General features: G+C 48.5%; 2 protein-coding genes across 8 annotated transcripts in view; both read left to right on the top strand.

Moving 5' to 3' along the window:
* Nucleotides 1–17,916, top strand: part of LOC135896394 (ninein-like protein) — a 523,367-nt gene that overhangs the window by 30,958 nt on the left and 474,493 nt on the right. The gene's annotated exons all lie outside the window — the stretch shown is intronic.
* LOC139047369 (uncharacterized) lies at nt 8,273–11,016 on the top strand. Its single transcript, XM_070521194.1, has one exon. The coding sequence runs from the start codon at nt 8,417–8,419 to the stop codon at nt 10,313–10,315; it is 1,899 nt and encodes a 632-aa protein (XP_070377295.1). The 5' UTR covers nt 8,273–8,416; the 3' UTR covers nt 10,316–11,016.

The raw sequence follows: 17,916 nt of genomic DNA, 5'->3' as shown, positions 1-17,916 counted from the left end.
ATAATCAACTCTTCCAAACCTGGACGCCGCTTTATATTAACACCGTGCCATTATTAGTGTTTACTATCACAGTGCTGTCCTCGCCTTGCTTGGCTGTTTAAGTCCGGTCTGGATGCTCTTATAATTTGTTACAGCATTGCTGCGGCTGTTGACGTTTCGATTCATTTTCACATACAATATATTTGAGTCCATTCCCCTAGAAATGAACGCTATAAGCACAAAGATTCCATCAAGAAAAGTATTGATTGATTGATTGATTGATTGATTGATTGATTGATTGATTGATTGATTGATCGATCGATTGATCTTATAACAAGTGCAGAATATCACCGGCTTCTCAGCAACTTTGTTGAATGAATCAAAGACGATGATATGTGAAGTTCGGCATTGAAATGCGAGATGTCCACCAAAGTTAAATATTCTGAAAATTCTTAGCAAGGTTGTTAATTATTACTAGGATTGGTGATTACAGCATCAACATTGATATTCATATGCAGGTATAAAGCTGAATTAGATTGAAAAATGTATCATTTTGTCTCAGATCCACTAATGAGACAGAAACACGTGGTAGATAACCAATTTATCACTGTTTACCGGCCCCATGGTGTAGCCTATAACAAAAAGAGGGTCTCATTCTGGTTAACCTGACTGTCTGCCCGTTCTGATTTCAATCTCTCTTTCTCTCACCATTCTTTTGAAAAACCAGCAGTGTCTTAAATGCAACTCGAGAGTGAAAAAACCTATTGCTGCTGTGATTACATTAGTCTCCGAATTAGTGGGCGCAAAGAGACCGGAGCTATTCACGGCCACACGTGCAACATACCCGGATGATCACAGGAAAAAAATTCCTAAAGCGACGCTTCCTTTGTCTCTTCCCCAAACTTTTCCTGGACGGCTGTCTGATTGAGTAAAGAAACCGGACCGATCCCAGAGGCCATGTTGCTCTGGTGATTTAATGGGCCGATCGTGAGTTCAGGATTTTGATGCGCTTTCCGATGTGAACCGATCGTGGATGCCGTGGAACGTCACAGCACCCACACGCCTCGTAGCATGAGACATTAGAGCTAATCGGTAAGCGTGCCCAGCCCGTTATCTCAGCATCAACTGGTCGCTTGCGCCTGGGTGTTATAACATTAACCAATGGATACCCGTTATTGAGTAGAATAAGCGATATCGCGCAGTGCAACGCCTGTGGTTGCGAAGAACTGTCGAGCGCGCTCTGTGCTAATTAAGCCGGTCCTTCGCAAATGAAAGGGTCGCCCTCCGTACCGCCCTTAATTGTTGAGAAAGGCCTTGATTGGTGAGAAAAACCTTGATTGATGAGAAAGACCTTGATTGATGAGAAAGACCTTGAGTGGTGAGAAAGACCTTGAGTGGTGAGAAAGACCTTGATTGGTGAGAAATACCTTGATTGGTGAGAGAGACCTTGTGTGGCGAGAAAGACCTTAATTAGTGAGAAAGACCTTTATTGGTAAGAAGACGAACGATTGTGAAATTCCACGAGACAACTAAGGAATATTACCGCTTTAAAATGAAGCTTTATCCCGAGGGGTCAACTACGATTTCTCTATTTAAATACATGTTAAACGTGTAAACGTTCTCACGAGGCAACAGGTGGACCGACTTGAGTGCAGTTTGTTGGAATTTGAGAAATAAACGTAAATTCTAACGCTTCTATCAAATAAGCATTTTGAATAGGTACCTCGGATGTCTTATGAAAATTACAGAAATAAAAAAACTCAGTTAGAAAAAGGAAGAAAACAAGTACGAAGTTTAAGAATGCATAACCCTGCGCCTAAAACAGATATCGCAGTTCGGTAAACTGCGGCTGTTATAGCAATTAAAGCAGAACCATTCGATAATTGTTTACAGCTTACGTGAAATTACTACACTATTTACGAGGGTGCCACAAACATCCCCCTTGTAAATCAGTGATAAACTACAGGGCGATGTATGATACGTTGGTTTTGTCCGCTTTATGCGTATTATTAGGTGGAGTTCGTAGAATTGCGATAACCCATTTATTGCTGGCTTACGGAGGCGTAACTTGATAAGCGAGCTTTTTTTCTTTGGTTTCTCAATTTTCAGGAATTTCTAATCGAAATTTCTGGTACAACAATTGAAAATCTAATTCCTACAGTTATTATAAGTTTTCAATTTGAATGCAACATATATCGTAAAATTCACTGCCGAGGAAAGAAACTTCTCCGTTCTCGTGCGTTGACGAGCTGCAGCTTACTTTTGTCAGATGCCGAAGAGTTTGCGAATGCAAAGCACTCGAGCTAAAAATTAGGTTTACGGATGGGCGCGGACAGAGACTTTACGTTTTAGTTTAAACTGCAGGATAATTTTCTGCATAGCGAGAATTCTTATATGAATTAACACTTTCTTCGTCCCCAGTGCCACAGGTCCGTTCCGCTTGAGTGATCTAGATTATTGGTCAGCAAATTGCGTTCTCCTATTTATTCTAAGTCCCTGTTTTCAGGCTTTTGTCGCATCATCGTTGTCCATAGCCATTGTGTACACTGTGTATATCGAACATCATTTTGTACGCGTGACAATTAGTTTATGTGTAACTGTGTGCCTTTCCGTGGGTCTATGTGGTTACATGTAGTGAGTGAGGACTCTGACACTCATTTGAAAGCGTGCCGTGCGTACAACGTTTCGCACTTTCTATATGTTGTCTACCCGGTGGAATTGTGCCGTGATTGTGACTCAGTGTTCGTATCGTCTCTTGTTGAAATATTTTTTTTCTAATCATGTGCATAAACACGGCCGCTCGATCTTTGCTGAAGCTGCTCGCTGTGAGCGCTATTGCTCCCGGAGCCGGGTGCAGACCATCTCTTTTGCGCAGCACTGTCAGTGATGCTTGTTATCAGGCCCATCGGGCTGGCAAAGAGCCGGGCGGCCGTTCACTGGAAGGCTGACGGCCACTAATTTCGTCTATTCAGGCGTTCGAATGACTACTCAGGCAGTGAACGACAATTATTGCCACAAGACGCAATGTGTTGGCGGTTACAAATGCATGAATAAGAACGCGGACGTTTACAGTGCAACGTTATTTTCCTGATTCCAGAGAGAAGGAAGAGAGGAAGGCAGAGAGGCACTTCGCGGTAGGTAGGTATTCCCTGTGTCGCCACACTTCGGACCTCTGTCAGTAAAAATTACGCAGGAACCGTCGACGACGATTGTCAATGTGAGCGAATAGCCCGAGCAAACGAACGAATGGGCGAGCGAGGTGACAGTTCATTCATGACAAATAATTAGAAAAGAGTTGTGCTGTGGACTTAGGAGTGTTGTATATGAAAACTATGGCTTTGTGTTACTCAAGAGCATGCCGCGCGAACCAGTGGGCGGGGCGGACGGGGCGCGATAACGCTATCGCGTTCCACTCTTGAAGGCGAAGCTTAAGCGTCCTCCAATTTTTTTTTTCTCGGGGCGGCTGGCGCTCGGAAACGCCGTGTCAAACTGCACCGACTCAGAGATTCGCCCGCATTCCCACTGTACGTCGTGTTAAGATACACCACATACCACATCGCCATAGGCGCATGCACGATTGTATAACACGTAGTCGCTATTGGCGTCCCAATCCGGGTTTCTCTCGCGTACGCTCTTCCAGTAGCGGAACCCAACAATTAGAATGTCGTAAATCGACGCTAGTTGCTGTCGTAGGGCCTGCTGGCGCCAATAATAAAAAAAAAGAGGTGAGCACGCGTCGAACAGCGGTATAGTAGAAATCATGCCCTCGTTATCACACGATCGTCGTCACCGTCATCTTGCTGCTGTCGTCACACCAACATGCTCGTGTCAGACACGTATATACAAAGTTTGTCCACCCGGTAACGCTACGTGGAATCTCAAACGATGCTGGTTATATAGCCAGTTATCAGCAAAATGCTTCTCATGACATCGACTCCCACAGTCAGTGGGATCTGCTTCGTTTTTTAAAATAATAGCAGACACGTGGCGATGTGTGGCTGCCATTTCAAGAAAACGAGCGTCAGACTTTTCGCTTCAAGCAACTTTCGTTCACCGTGAACCATTTGTAAGTTGAGCCTTGTCCCGTCCTCTGGGCTGTGGACTTTGTGTAGGCCATTCAGGGTAACGAAGAAGCTGTTATGCAATACCGGCTTGCATGCACAGCGCCGCTAGATGGGTATATGAAGGCGTCAGACCAGCTACAAAAAAAAAAAATTAATCTGCGTTGTCTGGAGGAGGAGGAGGGAAAGAGATAAGCAGAAGGCAGGGAGGTTAACCAGAATAACGTCCGGTTGGCTACCCTACACCGGGGGAATGGGAAAGGGGGAAAACAAAGATAACAGGGAGGGAAAGGAGGGAAGGATAGAAGGAAATTGCGGTGAGTTCGCTGACATGTGTGGCCTTACAGAAATTGCATTAATAGTCACAGATGGTCGCACAAGCCCGTCGTCTTTCACAAGCACAAAAGAATTCATGGTTGCTTGTGATCCGGGCACATTAGAAATTGGAACGGCACCGCATTTGGTCACGTCCTGTAATATGAAGCGTGCAGACGACGCTCCTGAAGTTAGACTGCCACTGGCTTCCCTTACCGTCGCCTTCCGGAGGGATGTTCAGCAGACACGCATGTCGAAGAGCATTACTTTTCTTCTTTTTACACTGCAGCTGCTAAGGACTAGATCCCCCAGGATCGTGTCCGTGTGTTAGCACGAAAGTATCATAATCACGATTGCCTCCGGCGTCGTCGTCTTCAGCTGCCTCGTTGGCGACCATCCGTGCTAGTGAGCAAATGCGCTCGTGCCACTGCTCTCGCGTTCGTCGTCGTTGTAATTAAGTAATCGAGAAACACAAATCCGTAACCCTATTTTACAGCGAAACTGTTAAGGGCTAGTCCTCCCAGGGTCGTGTCCGTGTGCATCTCTCTCTCTTTTTTTTGCCTACACAAATCGCGAACGGAAATTTCTGAACTTCCTGATCAATCGATCACGCTTAGGATGCTTCAGACGAGGTCATATCACTCGCGAGGTTTTTATGCGAAGCATATTACGAGAGCTCAACCCAGCTCCTCAGGCGCGGCGGTGTCGCCTTGAATACCACGTGACACCGTGACGTCACGACAGAGGAGAAGTGGCTTTGGCTCAGCTCTTGCAAGATGGGCTGGGTGGGAATCGAACCAGGGTCTCCGGAGTGTGAGACGGAGATGCTACCGCTGAGCCACGAGTATGATGCTTCAAAGCGGTACAAAAGCGCCTCTAGTGAATGCGGTGTTGCCTTAGAAACGAGCTGTTTCTAAGGCTCAGGCGTGCGTCGCTTGCTCAGGCGCACATTTCGTTGCCGCGCCGAACGCTGCGTTGCTCGACGCTCACCGCGTCCAATGCGGGGCGTCCAAGGCGAAGCAGAGTAACGCATGAGTTGTTTCTTCGTCTAGCCGAACCAAATATAGCCAAGCAACAGCAGTTCACCAGGCTAAACAGTGGTTCAACAACTAAAATAAAGGCTAGTATGCTTCGCATCCTGGGCTTAACCTTAGCTAAGCCACAGCCATTTTTTAAGCAGGATTTACCCAGACATTGACCCACAGTGCCCGGATTGTGGGCAGGAGGTTAGCACTCTATCTCATATGCTCTGGCAGTGTCCTGCGTTACGGGATACGTCCTTCACCGGCGAACCGGACTGGGACGAGGCCACATCAAGTAGGGAACTCAAGCTCCAGTCCATGGCCGTCCAGAGGGCCCGTGAAAGAGCGGAGAGGCTTGGCCTCCCGACTCCGACATGGGATGTTAAGAATGGCGAGCTGCGAAACAAGATTGCCACATAGTTACGACAGGGCGACACGACGCGCACCTCTCCCTCTCCGTCGCTGCAGCTGGGAGGCGTTCGAAGAAGCGGCCTTTGCGCTGGAATCCGCCGCCTTCCTCCAGCCCCTTCGACATTGTGACGGAACTAGTTCGGTGCGTGAACAATGATTCCGGAGTTCCCCAACGCGGAGCTGATTTGACACGCATGGACAAGCTGCCGCGGGAACTACGTATTCTTGTGCTTCTCACGCTTCGGAGTGGCGCAGAACAACGAGCGACCCTCGATCGGCTCCGATAGTTCCCGGAACGGCACCCCGCGCGGTTGCCTCTGTGTACAGAGCGCGGTTGCCTTTGTGTACGTAAACTGATCTGCAGTGCAGCGGCGAGTTGGTGATGAGTAAACGAACAGTCGCCGCGTCGTATGACCGGCGGATCGAGTGTATAAAAACTGTGGTTGTGCGAATGCTGAGGACACTTCTCTTGAGCAGTCATGTTAGACTGAGTCACTTCTCTCATACAGTCATGTTGGACTGTTACTCTTTTTCTCAAGCAGTAGTGTTAGACTGATTTAATTTCTGTAAATAAACCCTTTTTCCTCGTTCTCGATGAGAAACAGTTCTTCACTTCATCAACGATCTCAGCGTAAATAAGTTGGACGACGGCATGGGCCAGCTACCTTCGAATTCATGCCGTACTCCAATCTTGGCAAAGGACCACGGACGATGGGATTGAGCCCCCAATCCTGACAGGGAGCAGCCAGCGGTAAACCGGGGGCCCCAACGGGTCTCCGCCGGCTAGACCCTCAGGACCTCAATAAAAGTTGATTGTCTGTCTGTCCTAAGCTAGGTCCGCAGAACGGCACGCAGCAGCTGTATGTATGCCCCTCTAAATCATCCAATCAAACTACATCATTAAAGGTTGAGGCACCTAAGTAGAGGCAGTAAGCAGAAGCAGCAGAAGCGTTCGGCTCCATGTCTTCTGCACATCTGCTTGATTAACAGACGCGCAGGAAACGAGGGTGCTTACGTGTCTGCATCTCCGCACGTGTTTCTTGCACTCGAGGTGCCTCGGCACGAACCTTCCCGGGAGCTTCAATGACGTAGTTAGCTGACACGGCCTCTCGGTCACGAGAAGGGTTGCGTCACTGTCGTGGCAGTCAGTCACTCAGAATGGCGGATGTCGAAGTACTGCATCGAAGGGAGTCATTACGACCACGGCTGTGTTACGACATACAGCCTCGCTCACGCACTGATGCGGCTGTCCTGAAGCGAACGATTGTGCTCGCGAAACTTTCATCTCCGAAGGGTTTTTCGCGCCTTCAGGTATACGTCTTTCCTCTAGTGTTCTCTGATAAAACTAATTTGAATCGTCTTTCAGCGCACATCGCTCTAGCTCACCCATGTGTGGATTGAGAAAAGCCAATTTACGCGTCGTTAGCACGGGTTTTCGGACGAAGCATTAGCTTTGCTCCTACTCGATTTCACCGTGCAAGTGAGAAGAGCGCAAAAAATAGACAGGGATGATGATAATGTTTATTGGCATACCCTTCGAAACGGGCGGGGACAAAGAGTCACCTAGCCTTCTTTATTTTAATCAGGGTTTACTGCGTGTATCACTACCTAGCCTTTTGCCTATCTGATCTCGAACTTTCGTGTTTTAAAGCTCTATCACTATACTGTACCGTTACCTATACTTGCAGTCACTCCGGCTCTATCATTCTCTTCGCTGCCGTTCTTCCACCAGCACTCTAACCTTCTCTTGTCTATCTCAACTGCTGACTAGTTAATGCTTCCATCTTCTTTCAATCCCAACGCTTCTGCAAGGTGTACACTCCCTATGGGTCTCGCTGAGTTATTATTATCTTGGCATTCCATTGTGATGTGCTTTATGGTTATCCGGCTCTTTATGCAGCATATACATGCTTCATCTCTGTGGCGCATATTTGCTCCGGTATGTTCTGGTCCTCGTGCACCAAGCTAGAGCCTCAATTAGCGAATCACTCCCCTTTGGGTTATCACACAGATCTTGCCAGCTTTCTCCTTTCTTGCCGTTTTACAGCGAAGCTGTATGTGTGTAGGGTTCCATGCATTTTTCTTCTCCGTAAATAAAGACTATCGTCATCAGTGGTTCATACCCCCGTAAGGACTCATACCTCCGTAAGCAAGCTCATAGCTCATAGCGCCGTAAGGCGGAGGCTACAGGCACTCGGCAAAGGGAAGCGAACAGTGCCTAAATTCTTTATAATCAGGCGTACAACATACAGAACAGCATCTCGAAATCTGTCTTGTTAGGGTTAGCAATCTTGTGGTCGTAGAAACCCTTGTCCTGGGTCCCTGGCGTCGGGACTGGTCTTGATCGGTAGCGGACCACTTCCGGAAGCTGGTTCCGACGTTAGTTTGGGTCCATCGGTGATTGTTTGGCCACAAGAGTTTGAAATATACGGAGCCCATACGAGGCGCGTGCACTCCGTGAGCGTCGTCGTCCCTAACAAGACCTTCAGCTGCTCCGTCTGGCCGAGAGACAGGTGCGCCGCAGCTACGAAGGTGCGCGGCGTCGCTGTCGCAGTCCTGGCTCCCGAGGACTTCGCCCAACGACTCGCACCCTCGTGAGATCAAGTAAGTGCAGCCCCTCCCCTCGTCATGGAGGTAGTAGAGGTTGAAGGCACGAAAATAGCCCCCGAAGAAGTTTCCGTTGAAGCAGGGTGGCTTGTCAGCCACCGTAAGCAACGACAGACTACGCAGGCATCATCCCTACTCATACACGGATCCCTCCATGCAACAGCAAGCGCACGCACCGAGAGTACCGAGCAGCCCGCACTACGCCGACGCGCACCACGGCAACCACGCCTTCCGAAGAATGATATCAAGATCGTCATACGCCCAAGAGACGGTTTCAACGTGTCCAAACTAGGAGACGCCCAGATACGCGACTCAATACTACAGATCACGGGCATTACAACCAAAGAAGCAGAGGACGACATTTACCGCTCATGCACGGATAATAATGTCATTGTAGTTAGCACGCCAATGATGTCTAACGCCGAAAAATACTGTCGCATCCGCAGTCTCCCCATCGGAGCAGTCCGCTACGCTGCCACAGCATACGTCACACCGCCGGAGGACACAGCCAAAGGAGTCATACATAACATCCCTTCATATGACACGGACGAAGACATTACCAACAGTCTCATTTACAAGAAGAACCCTACGATTCTGCAGGCCCGACGCATGGGCAAGACTAATTCAGTGCTCATCGTATTCGACGGAAAGCAAGTACCGTACCATGTCTACTACCGCGGAGCAGAATACAAATGCTATCTACATAAGAAGCGCATCGAGGTCTGCGACATCTGCGGGACCGTCGGCCACAGGGCCGATGTATGCCCCACTCCAACCCAGAAGAAATGCAAGAGCTGTGACACAGTAAATCCACCGGATGATCACCCCTGTCACCCTTGCTGCGCGCTCTGCGGCAAAGACCACCCGACTGGGGATAAGTCCTGCCATCGCCGCTTCCAGACACCACACCTCCTACTCCAACGACGATGGGAACGCCTACGACAGGGACAACAAGGAGCTGACCAGGAGATGGGGCCATCGACTTCTGCAAATGGAGACTCAGCTCTGCCAACACCGAAGTCAACACTACAACCGCAGGCTCCCGAACGCAGCAATTCACGAGGACGCAGTCGGTCTCGTGGACGCAGCCGCTCCCGAGGTCGCAGTCAGTCACAAGGACGCAGTCACTCTCGGAGCGGACCGGATTCAACACCGCCGCAGCAGCAAGGAAACACAAGCCTTAAAACGACCACAGTCAAAGTGCCAGACGCACCCCCCAAGGTAAGCTGGGCCAGCATTGTCTCCCACACAGGTCACACCACACAACCTACAGCAACCCCAGTGAACACAGTTAGTGACGCTACCATGCACAGCTTCATGCAGGAGCTCCGATCCTTACGTGCTGAGATACAAGAACTCAAGACAGAAAACGCTAATCTCAAATCACAACTTGCAGACACACAACCCAAACATTTACCATCAAATGCAGACATCCTTCCTGTCCCTGCAATAAATTGCCCGCAAACCACCCAACAACCAATCTCGCACAAACGCAAAGCTCTCGAACCAATCTCAAAAGTTGCAACACCAGCATACACTTCAGAAGGAAATGTCAACTGTGAGGCCCTCACTGAGCTGCAACAGCGGATAGAACGCAACCTCAACGAAGCATTAGATTGTAAGCTTGCCACATTGCTCGACGCCTCTATTGCAAAAGCTCTCGAACGCGCAATGGACAACCTCCTTACGGCGAAACTAGAAACGCTACTACTGCCCAGAATTGAGCAAGCCTTTGCGGCAAGAGAACAACAGCGACAGGAAAACATGGACGACACGCGCAAAGTGCTTCAAGACATGGTCGCAACTTTGGCTCAAAATCACAATACCCGTTTGACAGAATTGGAAAACACCCTACTCCGTCCCAGAGCAGGTCCCCTAAAGAAGCCGTACTCGCGTCCCGACAAAGATGGCTGCGAGTAATCCAGAACGTGTTACCTACTGCATTTGGCAGTGGAACTGCCGGGGCTTCCGGCGAAAGCGAGCACACTTAGAGCAATACATTACCTCTCTCGCACCACATACTTCCCCCGATGTTATCGCATTACAAGAGACCGGAGAAGCGGCTAAGCTGTCGGGATACGCGGCATACACCGCAGTTTGCAATGATAACCGCAGGCCCCAAGTAACCACACTAGTTAAGCGAAACATTCCGGTTATACAGCATCACACAGGCATTGATACAGCAGCCCACATTTTTCTGGAGATCATCCCGTCTGCAAGGCGCAAGCAACAGAGCCTCTTCATCCTCAATGTGTACAGCAGCCCCAGAGAACAACATAGGTTTCTACGACTTTTCACCAAAGCAGATCAAGTAGCTAGGGGAGCCCCCCTGCTCATCGTAGGGGACCTTAATGCCCCTGCGGTGGCATGGGGATACTCAATGGACCGCCGAAAGGGAAGACAACTATGGCTTGACGGACAGAATCTAGGTCTTACTCTTGTCACGGATCCAACTTCTCCCACTCGTATGGGAAACAGCGTTAGCAGAGATACTACTCCGGACTTGACATTCGCAAAACGAATTCCACAAGCAGACTGGATCAACACACAAGACAACTTGGGCAGCGACCACTATTTAATCCAAACAACAGTTCGAGTGGGCCCGCGAAAGCCTAAGGGTCGTCAACTCCACATAACGAACTGGGACGCTTTCCGGCAGGCCAGAGCCCTCACCTCTTTCTCGGGCACCCAACCCCCTTTCGAAGATTGGACCGCATCCTTGCTGCAAGACGCGAGCAAAGCCACTAAATTGGTGCCTGAGGAAGCCAATCTGCAGGAGGCAGATAGCAAGTTACTGCATATGTGGGAAGCCCTCGCCAGTCTGCAACGCAGATACAAACGCAACAAGCTCAACCGAACGCTCAGGAAGCGTATTAGTACTCTCACCCTTCAAATCGAAGACTACGCACAACAACTTACTCGTCAAAATTGGCACAGCACATGCGACAGCATGGAGCGGCAACCAAACCTGCCCAAAACGTGGAATATCCTCCGTTGCCTCCTCGATCCGGCTAACAGCAAGAACACACAACAGCACAACTTGCAAAAAATTATTCACACCCATTCGGGCACGGACGCACAAGTTCTTCAAGAATTGATAGACCGATACATAGGACCTCAACCTACTACACCCGCTCCAGCATACACAGGCACCGATAACGACCACCTGGATGTGCCCATAGAAGCAGCAGAAGTACGTGAAGCCATCCTCGCACTCCGCCCTAACTCAGCCCCGGGACCTGATGGCATTACTAATAAAATGCTTCGCAACCTAGATGAGGATTCTATACTAGCCCTCACAGCTTATTTTAACGCATACTGGGAAACTGGAAACCTCCCCTCACAATGGAAAGAAGCCAAAATTATTATGATTCCCAAACCCGGGAAGCGCCTCCTACTCGAAAACCTCCGCCCTATCTCCCTGACTTCATGTGTCGGAAAAGTCCTCGAGCACGTCATCCTCACACGCTTACACAGACATATGAACGACAACGACCTCTTCCCCAATACCATGATTGGCTTCCGCCCGAAACTTTCTGCTCAAGATATCATGATTCAGCTCAAGCACCAAATTATCGATGGCGACAAAACCTCCAGGCTGGACACCAGAGCCATCTTGGGGCTAGACCTAACCAAGGCCTTCGATAACGTCACGCATGAGGCCATACTGAACCAACTGGCACAACTCCAGGTTGGACATCGAACCTATAACTACGTAAAGAATTTTCTTACAGGTCGCACAGCCACCATTACCATCGGAGGGTTGCAGTCGCCAATTATTCACTTAGGCAGTAAAGGCACGCCGCAAGGATCGGTTCTATCCCCTTTTCTGTTTAACGTGGCCTTGCTCGGACTACCGCCTGCATTAGCTAGCATCCCCAACCTCAAGCATAGCCTATACGCAGACGATATCACCCTGTGGGTCACCGGGGGCAGCGACGGAGACATCCAAGACACGCTGCAGCAAGCCATCAACGAGGTCGTTGCATACGTAGAACCGCGCGGCCTGGCGTGTTCCCCACAGAAATCGGAGCTCCTTCTGTACAAGCCTAATTGGGGAGGTCGACGTCCAGACCTTCACCCACCCGAGATGGAACTCCGCGTGCACCAGCAACGCATACCTACAGTACCTAGCATTCGTATCCTTGGCTTACGCATCCAACAAAACGGCAGAAACACGGACATACTCAAGCAATTAGATAACCATGTACACCAAACCACTCGCCTCATTGCACGCATCGGAAATCGACATCACGGCATGAAGGAAAGCAACCTTATACGCCTGGTAACCGCCTACGCCTTGAGCAGGATCACCTATGTCGCCCCGTACCTTAGCCTCAATGCAACTGAGAAATCCAAACTCAATACCATGATCAAGAGGGCCTATAAACAAGCCCTACATCTTCCCATCACCACCTCTAACGAGAAACTGGACGCCCTAGGCATTCATAACACCATAGACGAGCTTATTGAAGCGCACCGTATTAGCCAATACGAACGACTGGCCCATTCCACCACGGGCAGGCACATTCTAGGTACCCTGGGCATAACCTACACCACCCAATTCGGACCAAAAGTACCCATCCCTCCAAACATTCGTGATCAGCTAGTTATCCCGCCCATACCTCGCAATATGCACCCTGAACACAATCCGGAGCGACGTGCAGAAAGAGCTAAACAACTACAAAAGCGCTACGACCAAGCCGCTGACGTAACCTACGTGGACGCAGCAGACTACCCCAACCAAAACGCCATGGCGGTCGTCGCAGTCGCGGGTTCGCAGTACCACCTCTCCGCGGCCGCATCAATATTCGCCACGCAACCCGAAGTAGGAGAAGAAACGGCCATCGCTTTGGCCTACGCGGCTACCAATGCACACTGCATCATCAGCGACTCAAAAACGGCCATTCGTAACTACGCAAGAGGACTAATAGCACCCCAAGCGCAGAGGATTCTCTCTGGGACTCCTCCCTCAAGGCAACGCCGCGTGCAGATCATCTGGGCCCCTGGTCACTCGGGTCTGGCTGGAAACGAAGCCGCACACGATGCCGCCCGAGCTCTCGCACACCGGGCGCATCATCCTTCTCCTGCGTCTTCCGATCCCGACCAGCCCTCTGTTCTGCATCGCGGTCACGCGCGGGACCGACTGGTCACGTTCGGAGAAATTCTACTGCACTACCGCAGAGAGCGGTTACGCTACCCCCCAGCACACAAAACACTGACTAAGTCTCAATCCACCACTTGGCGACTCCTTCAGACACGAACTTTTCCGAACCCCGTGCTTTACAACCGCATGTACCCCGATGCGTACTCACCACTCTGCAAAGCGTGCAAAGCCCGCGCCGACCTCAATCATATTATTTGGCAATGCCCCAAAGCCTCACCCACCAACACCTCCCGCACTAACACACGCATCATTAGTACGGCCGAGCAGTGGGAGACATTGCTGCTCAGCTTGGACCCAGAGGAGCAGCTCTGGGCCGTCCGGATGGCCGAAGACGCCGCCAGAAAGCAAGAACTGGCCGCCGTCTGAGGAAGGGGGGGAATGGGGGTTAGTCTCCCGACCCCCTCCACCCCTTAACCCCATCAAGGACACAATAAAGTTTTATCTCTCTCTCTCGAAATCTGTCATCATTAATGGCTCATACCCCCGTGAGCAATGGCTCATACCCCCGTAAGCAAGCATAAAAAAATGCAATGACTCACAGTCCCGTAAGGCTCATGGCTGCTCACTTTGCTTGAATTAGCTGCGATGACGCCACCCCTATTGTCGTTGTCAGTGATTTCAGTGTCAATGTGTCGGTGCGAAATGGTAGCGGTTCACGCATTCCGCGTTGCAGACATGTCCCTTGCGATGCCCCCACACCGATCCAGCCCAACCGACCACACAGCGGAGTACGTGCATCCATCTGACATTATTAAAGAATGTGATTGCAGTTGCGAGTGAAATAATGACGACCGACCAAGACAATAGTTGAGTGGGCGTACCTTCCGTAACAATGACCACCCATCAACACAATAAATGAGTTCGTACCTTTGTTCAAAATTATGTGTCACCTCCGTGTCGTGTGCTAAACAGCTTCGCTGGTCAACCACCTTCACAGAGTTGAATGGCCTATGATTTTTTTGTAAATCTCCTTGGTCATTTTTGTTTCCCCACTTTGTATCCAATTTACCTTCTCTTCTTTTCCTCACTTTCACTTTATGACTTCTGTATGTCTGTTTAAACTTTTAATTGCCCTGTAAGTGGTTGCCAACTTCCTTAACCTCTTCTTTCATCCCATGTCCACGCTTTTGAGGTACAGATATTTGTTCTCTTTGTCCGGCAATTTTTTTTATCCATGTTCCTTAGCCTGTGTTGAAAACTAATCTCGCTCTGCGCTTCTCTGACTTCAAAAGAAGCCCAGCACATGTCAGCTTGCACTGACTTATTTGCGGTTTCACCGTGGGCCCTCCAAAGCCAGTTGGCCCGCAGCACTCTGGTTAATCTCTAACGCCGATAATTAAGACTTCCTATTTATAGCACGGAACTGCGTTTGCGAACGTTAGCGCCGGAGCCATAACATTTTTCCAGGTTCTTTTCACCACCTCCAATTCATTGTAACTCCGAAGTGCTCAGTGTTTCATTATTGCTGAACTTTGTTGTCCTTTTATTTTTAGATGCTTTTCGTGGATCGTTGAGTAGGCCTTTGCTTCGCATGTGCATACGCCCACTTATTTATATTGATTGATAGAACGCATACCTTCCGGTTTAATTGTATCTTGATTAAAGGTCATAATTCTCGAATTCTCGGTGCTCAGCTTGAGGCCCAGGTTCATGGCTGAATAGCCGCTTACATTGGCAACTCTCTGTAAATTCATTCGATTGTCCGCTAGAAGCACTACGCCGTCTGAATACATCAGCCCAGGTACCTTCCGTCGCGCCTTTTGCCCATTACTCGTGTAAGGCAGATCAAAAACTGCTTCAATGCTTTCCATTCTTTCGCATCCTTTCCACACCCTTAAAGTAAAGCGTGAACAACAATTGAGACTGAGGACAACCTAATTGCTTCAGTATTCAAGGAACTAGCACAACTTCACTGTATTTTAGGTCCTTCCATATGATTTGTGCTCGGTTCTCTCTACATATTTCCCGCAAAAGCGCTACGAACTCGCCCACTCTCGATAAATTACCGGTCATGGATCGATATATATATATATATATATATATATATGTGTGTGTACGAAATCGTCGTCTATGCCCCACTGCTTGATAACATGCCATAGCAAGGCAATGAAGGGGGCTAGTTGGTGAGCGTTCATGGTTATATTGCGCTCAATTTTACAAACACGCTACGTCCGTCCACGTCCTGTCCTTCCTTAATATCGTGTTTGTAAAACTGAGCGCAATATAACCATGAATGCCATAGCAATTCGCTGTCGTTCGCGTTGTCCTTGAGCACCTCCAAGGGTCTTCTATCTCTGGACGGGTGTGAATATTAGCGTGAAGCGGCGTACGCGATGGTGCCAAAATTTCTCTCACCCTTAAATCTGTCACCCTCAAAGGCTCTAACATGTCGCGCAGGCCTTGTAATGGCATCGTACAGGCGCCGCTGCGCTGCCCATAAAAAGCGACGCCACTGAAATTCCATCGCTTTTAGATTGCGAGTGCTGATATTATTATTTTGCATTTCTCTCACAGTCTGAAGAGGCTAAGGGCAGAAGGCATGCGCTGTGGAGGAAGTGTCTGCAGACTTTTGTTTCGAGTGCTGCATTTATAAAAAAAAAAGCAATTCTGAAGGATAGTTCAGTCAAGAATCTAAAACCTGGTTTGAGCGACTTGGGCATTTTGGATAGTATGGCGCCTGTACCTTGCATATATGCGGCATAGATGCGCGTATAGCATACACAGACATATGCGGAACATCACGGCGAATCCAACGGCAAAAATTCACCCGGAGTGTGCATATAGTTGCGATCGCAATAAAAAGTGTACGCTGCTATATTGCACACCTGTGTAATGCTGTATTGCTTCAGCGCTTTGCACTGGTCGAATATGCACGCGTCCGCTGTGCCACTGGATTGCAGAATACATGCCAGCGCTACGAGAAAAAAAAAAAGGACTTTTTTATCAGAAAAAAAAAATGATTTTCTCGGCATCTTTCTCGGGATGCGGTTTGTTGCATTTGAAAGAAAGAAAGAAAGAAAGAAAGAAAGAAAGAAAGAAAGAAAGAAAGAAAGAAAGAAAGAAAGAAAGAAAGAAAGAAAGAAAGAAAGAAAGAAAGAAAGAAAGAAAGAAAGAAAGAAAGAAAGAAAGAAAGAAAGAAAGAAAGAAAGAAAGAAAGAAAGATCATCCCTAGTTTCGGTAGATTCTAGGCAGGAGTTCCGGAAATTTAGGCATCGGTGTTTTGTTTTATTTTTAAAAAAGTGTTTGAAAGTGCGGAGTTGAAATAATACTGAAGCATAAAACCTATAACCCTATTTCGAGCAATGCAAATGATGAAACACTTCTACAAAATGTGCCTATTCACCAATCTAACTAAGTGAACTAATGCGTTACACCTCGATCTGACATTCACACTAATCTGTGAGCAGCACTTTTTGAAATTGCTTGTAAACATAGCGGCCATAAGAGGTGAGCTCTAAGCTCTTCGATCAAGTTTGTTCGCCTTGGATGCTCTAACAGATGCAGTTCGACAACCGTGTTATCTGTGTTTGCGGCAGGCTGACTCATTTGTAGACTTGGTGCTTCGTTTTTTTCTTTTGTTGAGCTTGCCAATCTTCGACAATTTTTGTAAGTAAATATGAACCTTTAAATCAAAACCCTGTTTCCGATAGTCGGTTGAATTCAGCTGTTCCCTTCGAATGTAGCAATTCTTATTGAAATTAGTACAGCGGGTGTTTAAGCAGAATGCTGCTGTATCGGCAATGTTCTTGCGCAGGAAAATCGGAATCGGCCCCTAGATAAATCCTCTTCTGAACGTTTCTGCGTGTCTCATGTCGTTACATCAGACAGAACACTGCATCGCCATGCATACCCCTTTCTTTAAGTTTTTTTTTTTCCTCTTGCATCCATCGGGTTCGACGAACTGCGTTCCGGTAAACAAACTGGCGCTTGTGCTTTGCTTGCATTTCCGGAACTTAGACTCTGCACCGTTGAGCGTCATACGGAACGCCTGAGCAGAGGCGGTGAAGTTTTTCTAGCCTCGTATTTGCTTTTTGTTTTTTTTATCTCTTCATGTTTCCTTCTTTTATTTCTTCCTCCTTTCCTGGCCACGCCAAAAGTCGATGGTTAAGTGACCCGTGAAATTGAAAAATGCCTTGGCGTGGAAAAGTTACTTTCTTTCGACCCGTCATTAATTGACGCGTGCGGTCCCTTCCGAAGCGTGAAGCTTGGGGTCACGTGGTATGCGAAGAAAGAGTAGAACAAATTTCGCCCGCAACGCTGACTTCCCCTTTTCAATCTGTAGTTCTGTTTTCTTGTTGTTTTTTACGCCTTTTTGGCCCTACTGCTTGATAAGTTGGCACGGGTGACTGAATTG

The sequence above is a fragment of the Dermacentor albipictus genome, chromosome 7, assembly GCF_038994185.2.
Source record: "Dermacentor albipictus isolate Rhodes 1998 colony chromosome 7, USDA_Dalb.pri_finalv2, whole genome shotgun sequence".
Taxonomy (NCBI): Eukaryota; Metazoa; Arthropoda; class Arachnida; order Ixodida; family Ixodidae; genus Dermacentor; species Dermacentor albipictus.
This window is presented reverse-complemented; position numbering and strand designations above follow the sequence as displayed.

Excerpts from the sequence above, each read along its gene's own strand:
- LOC139047369 (XM_070521194.1), top strand. The coding sequence starts at position 8,417 with ATGGAGGTAGTAGAGGTTGAAGGCACGAAAATAGCCCCCGAAGAAGTT.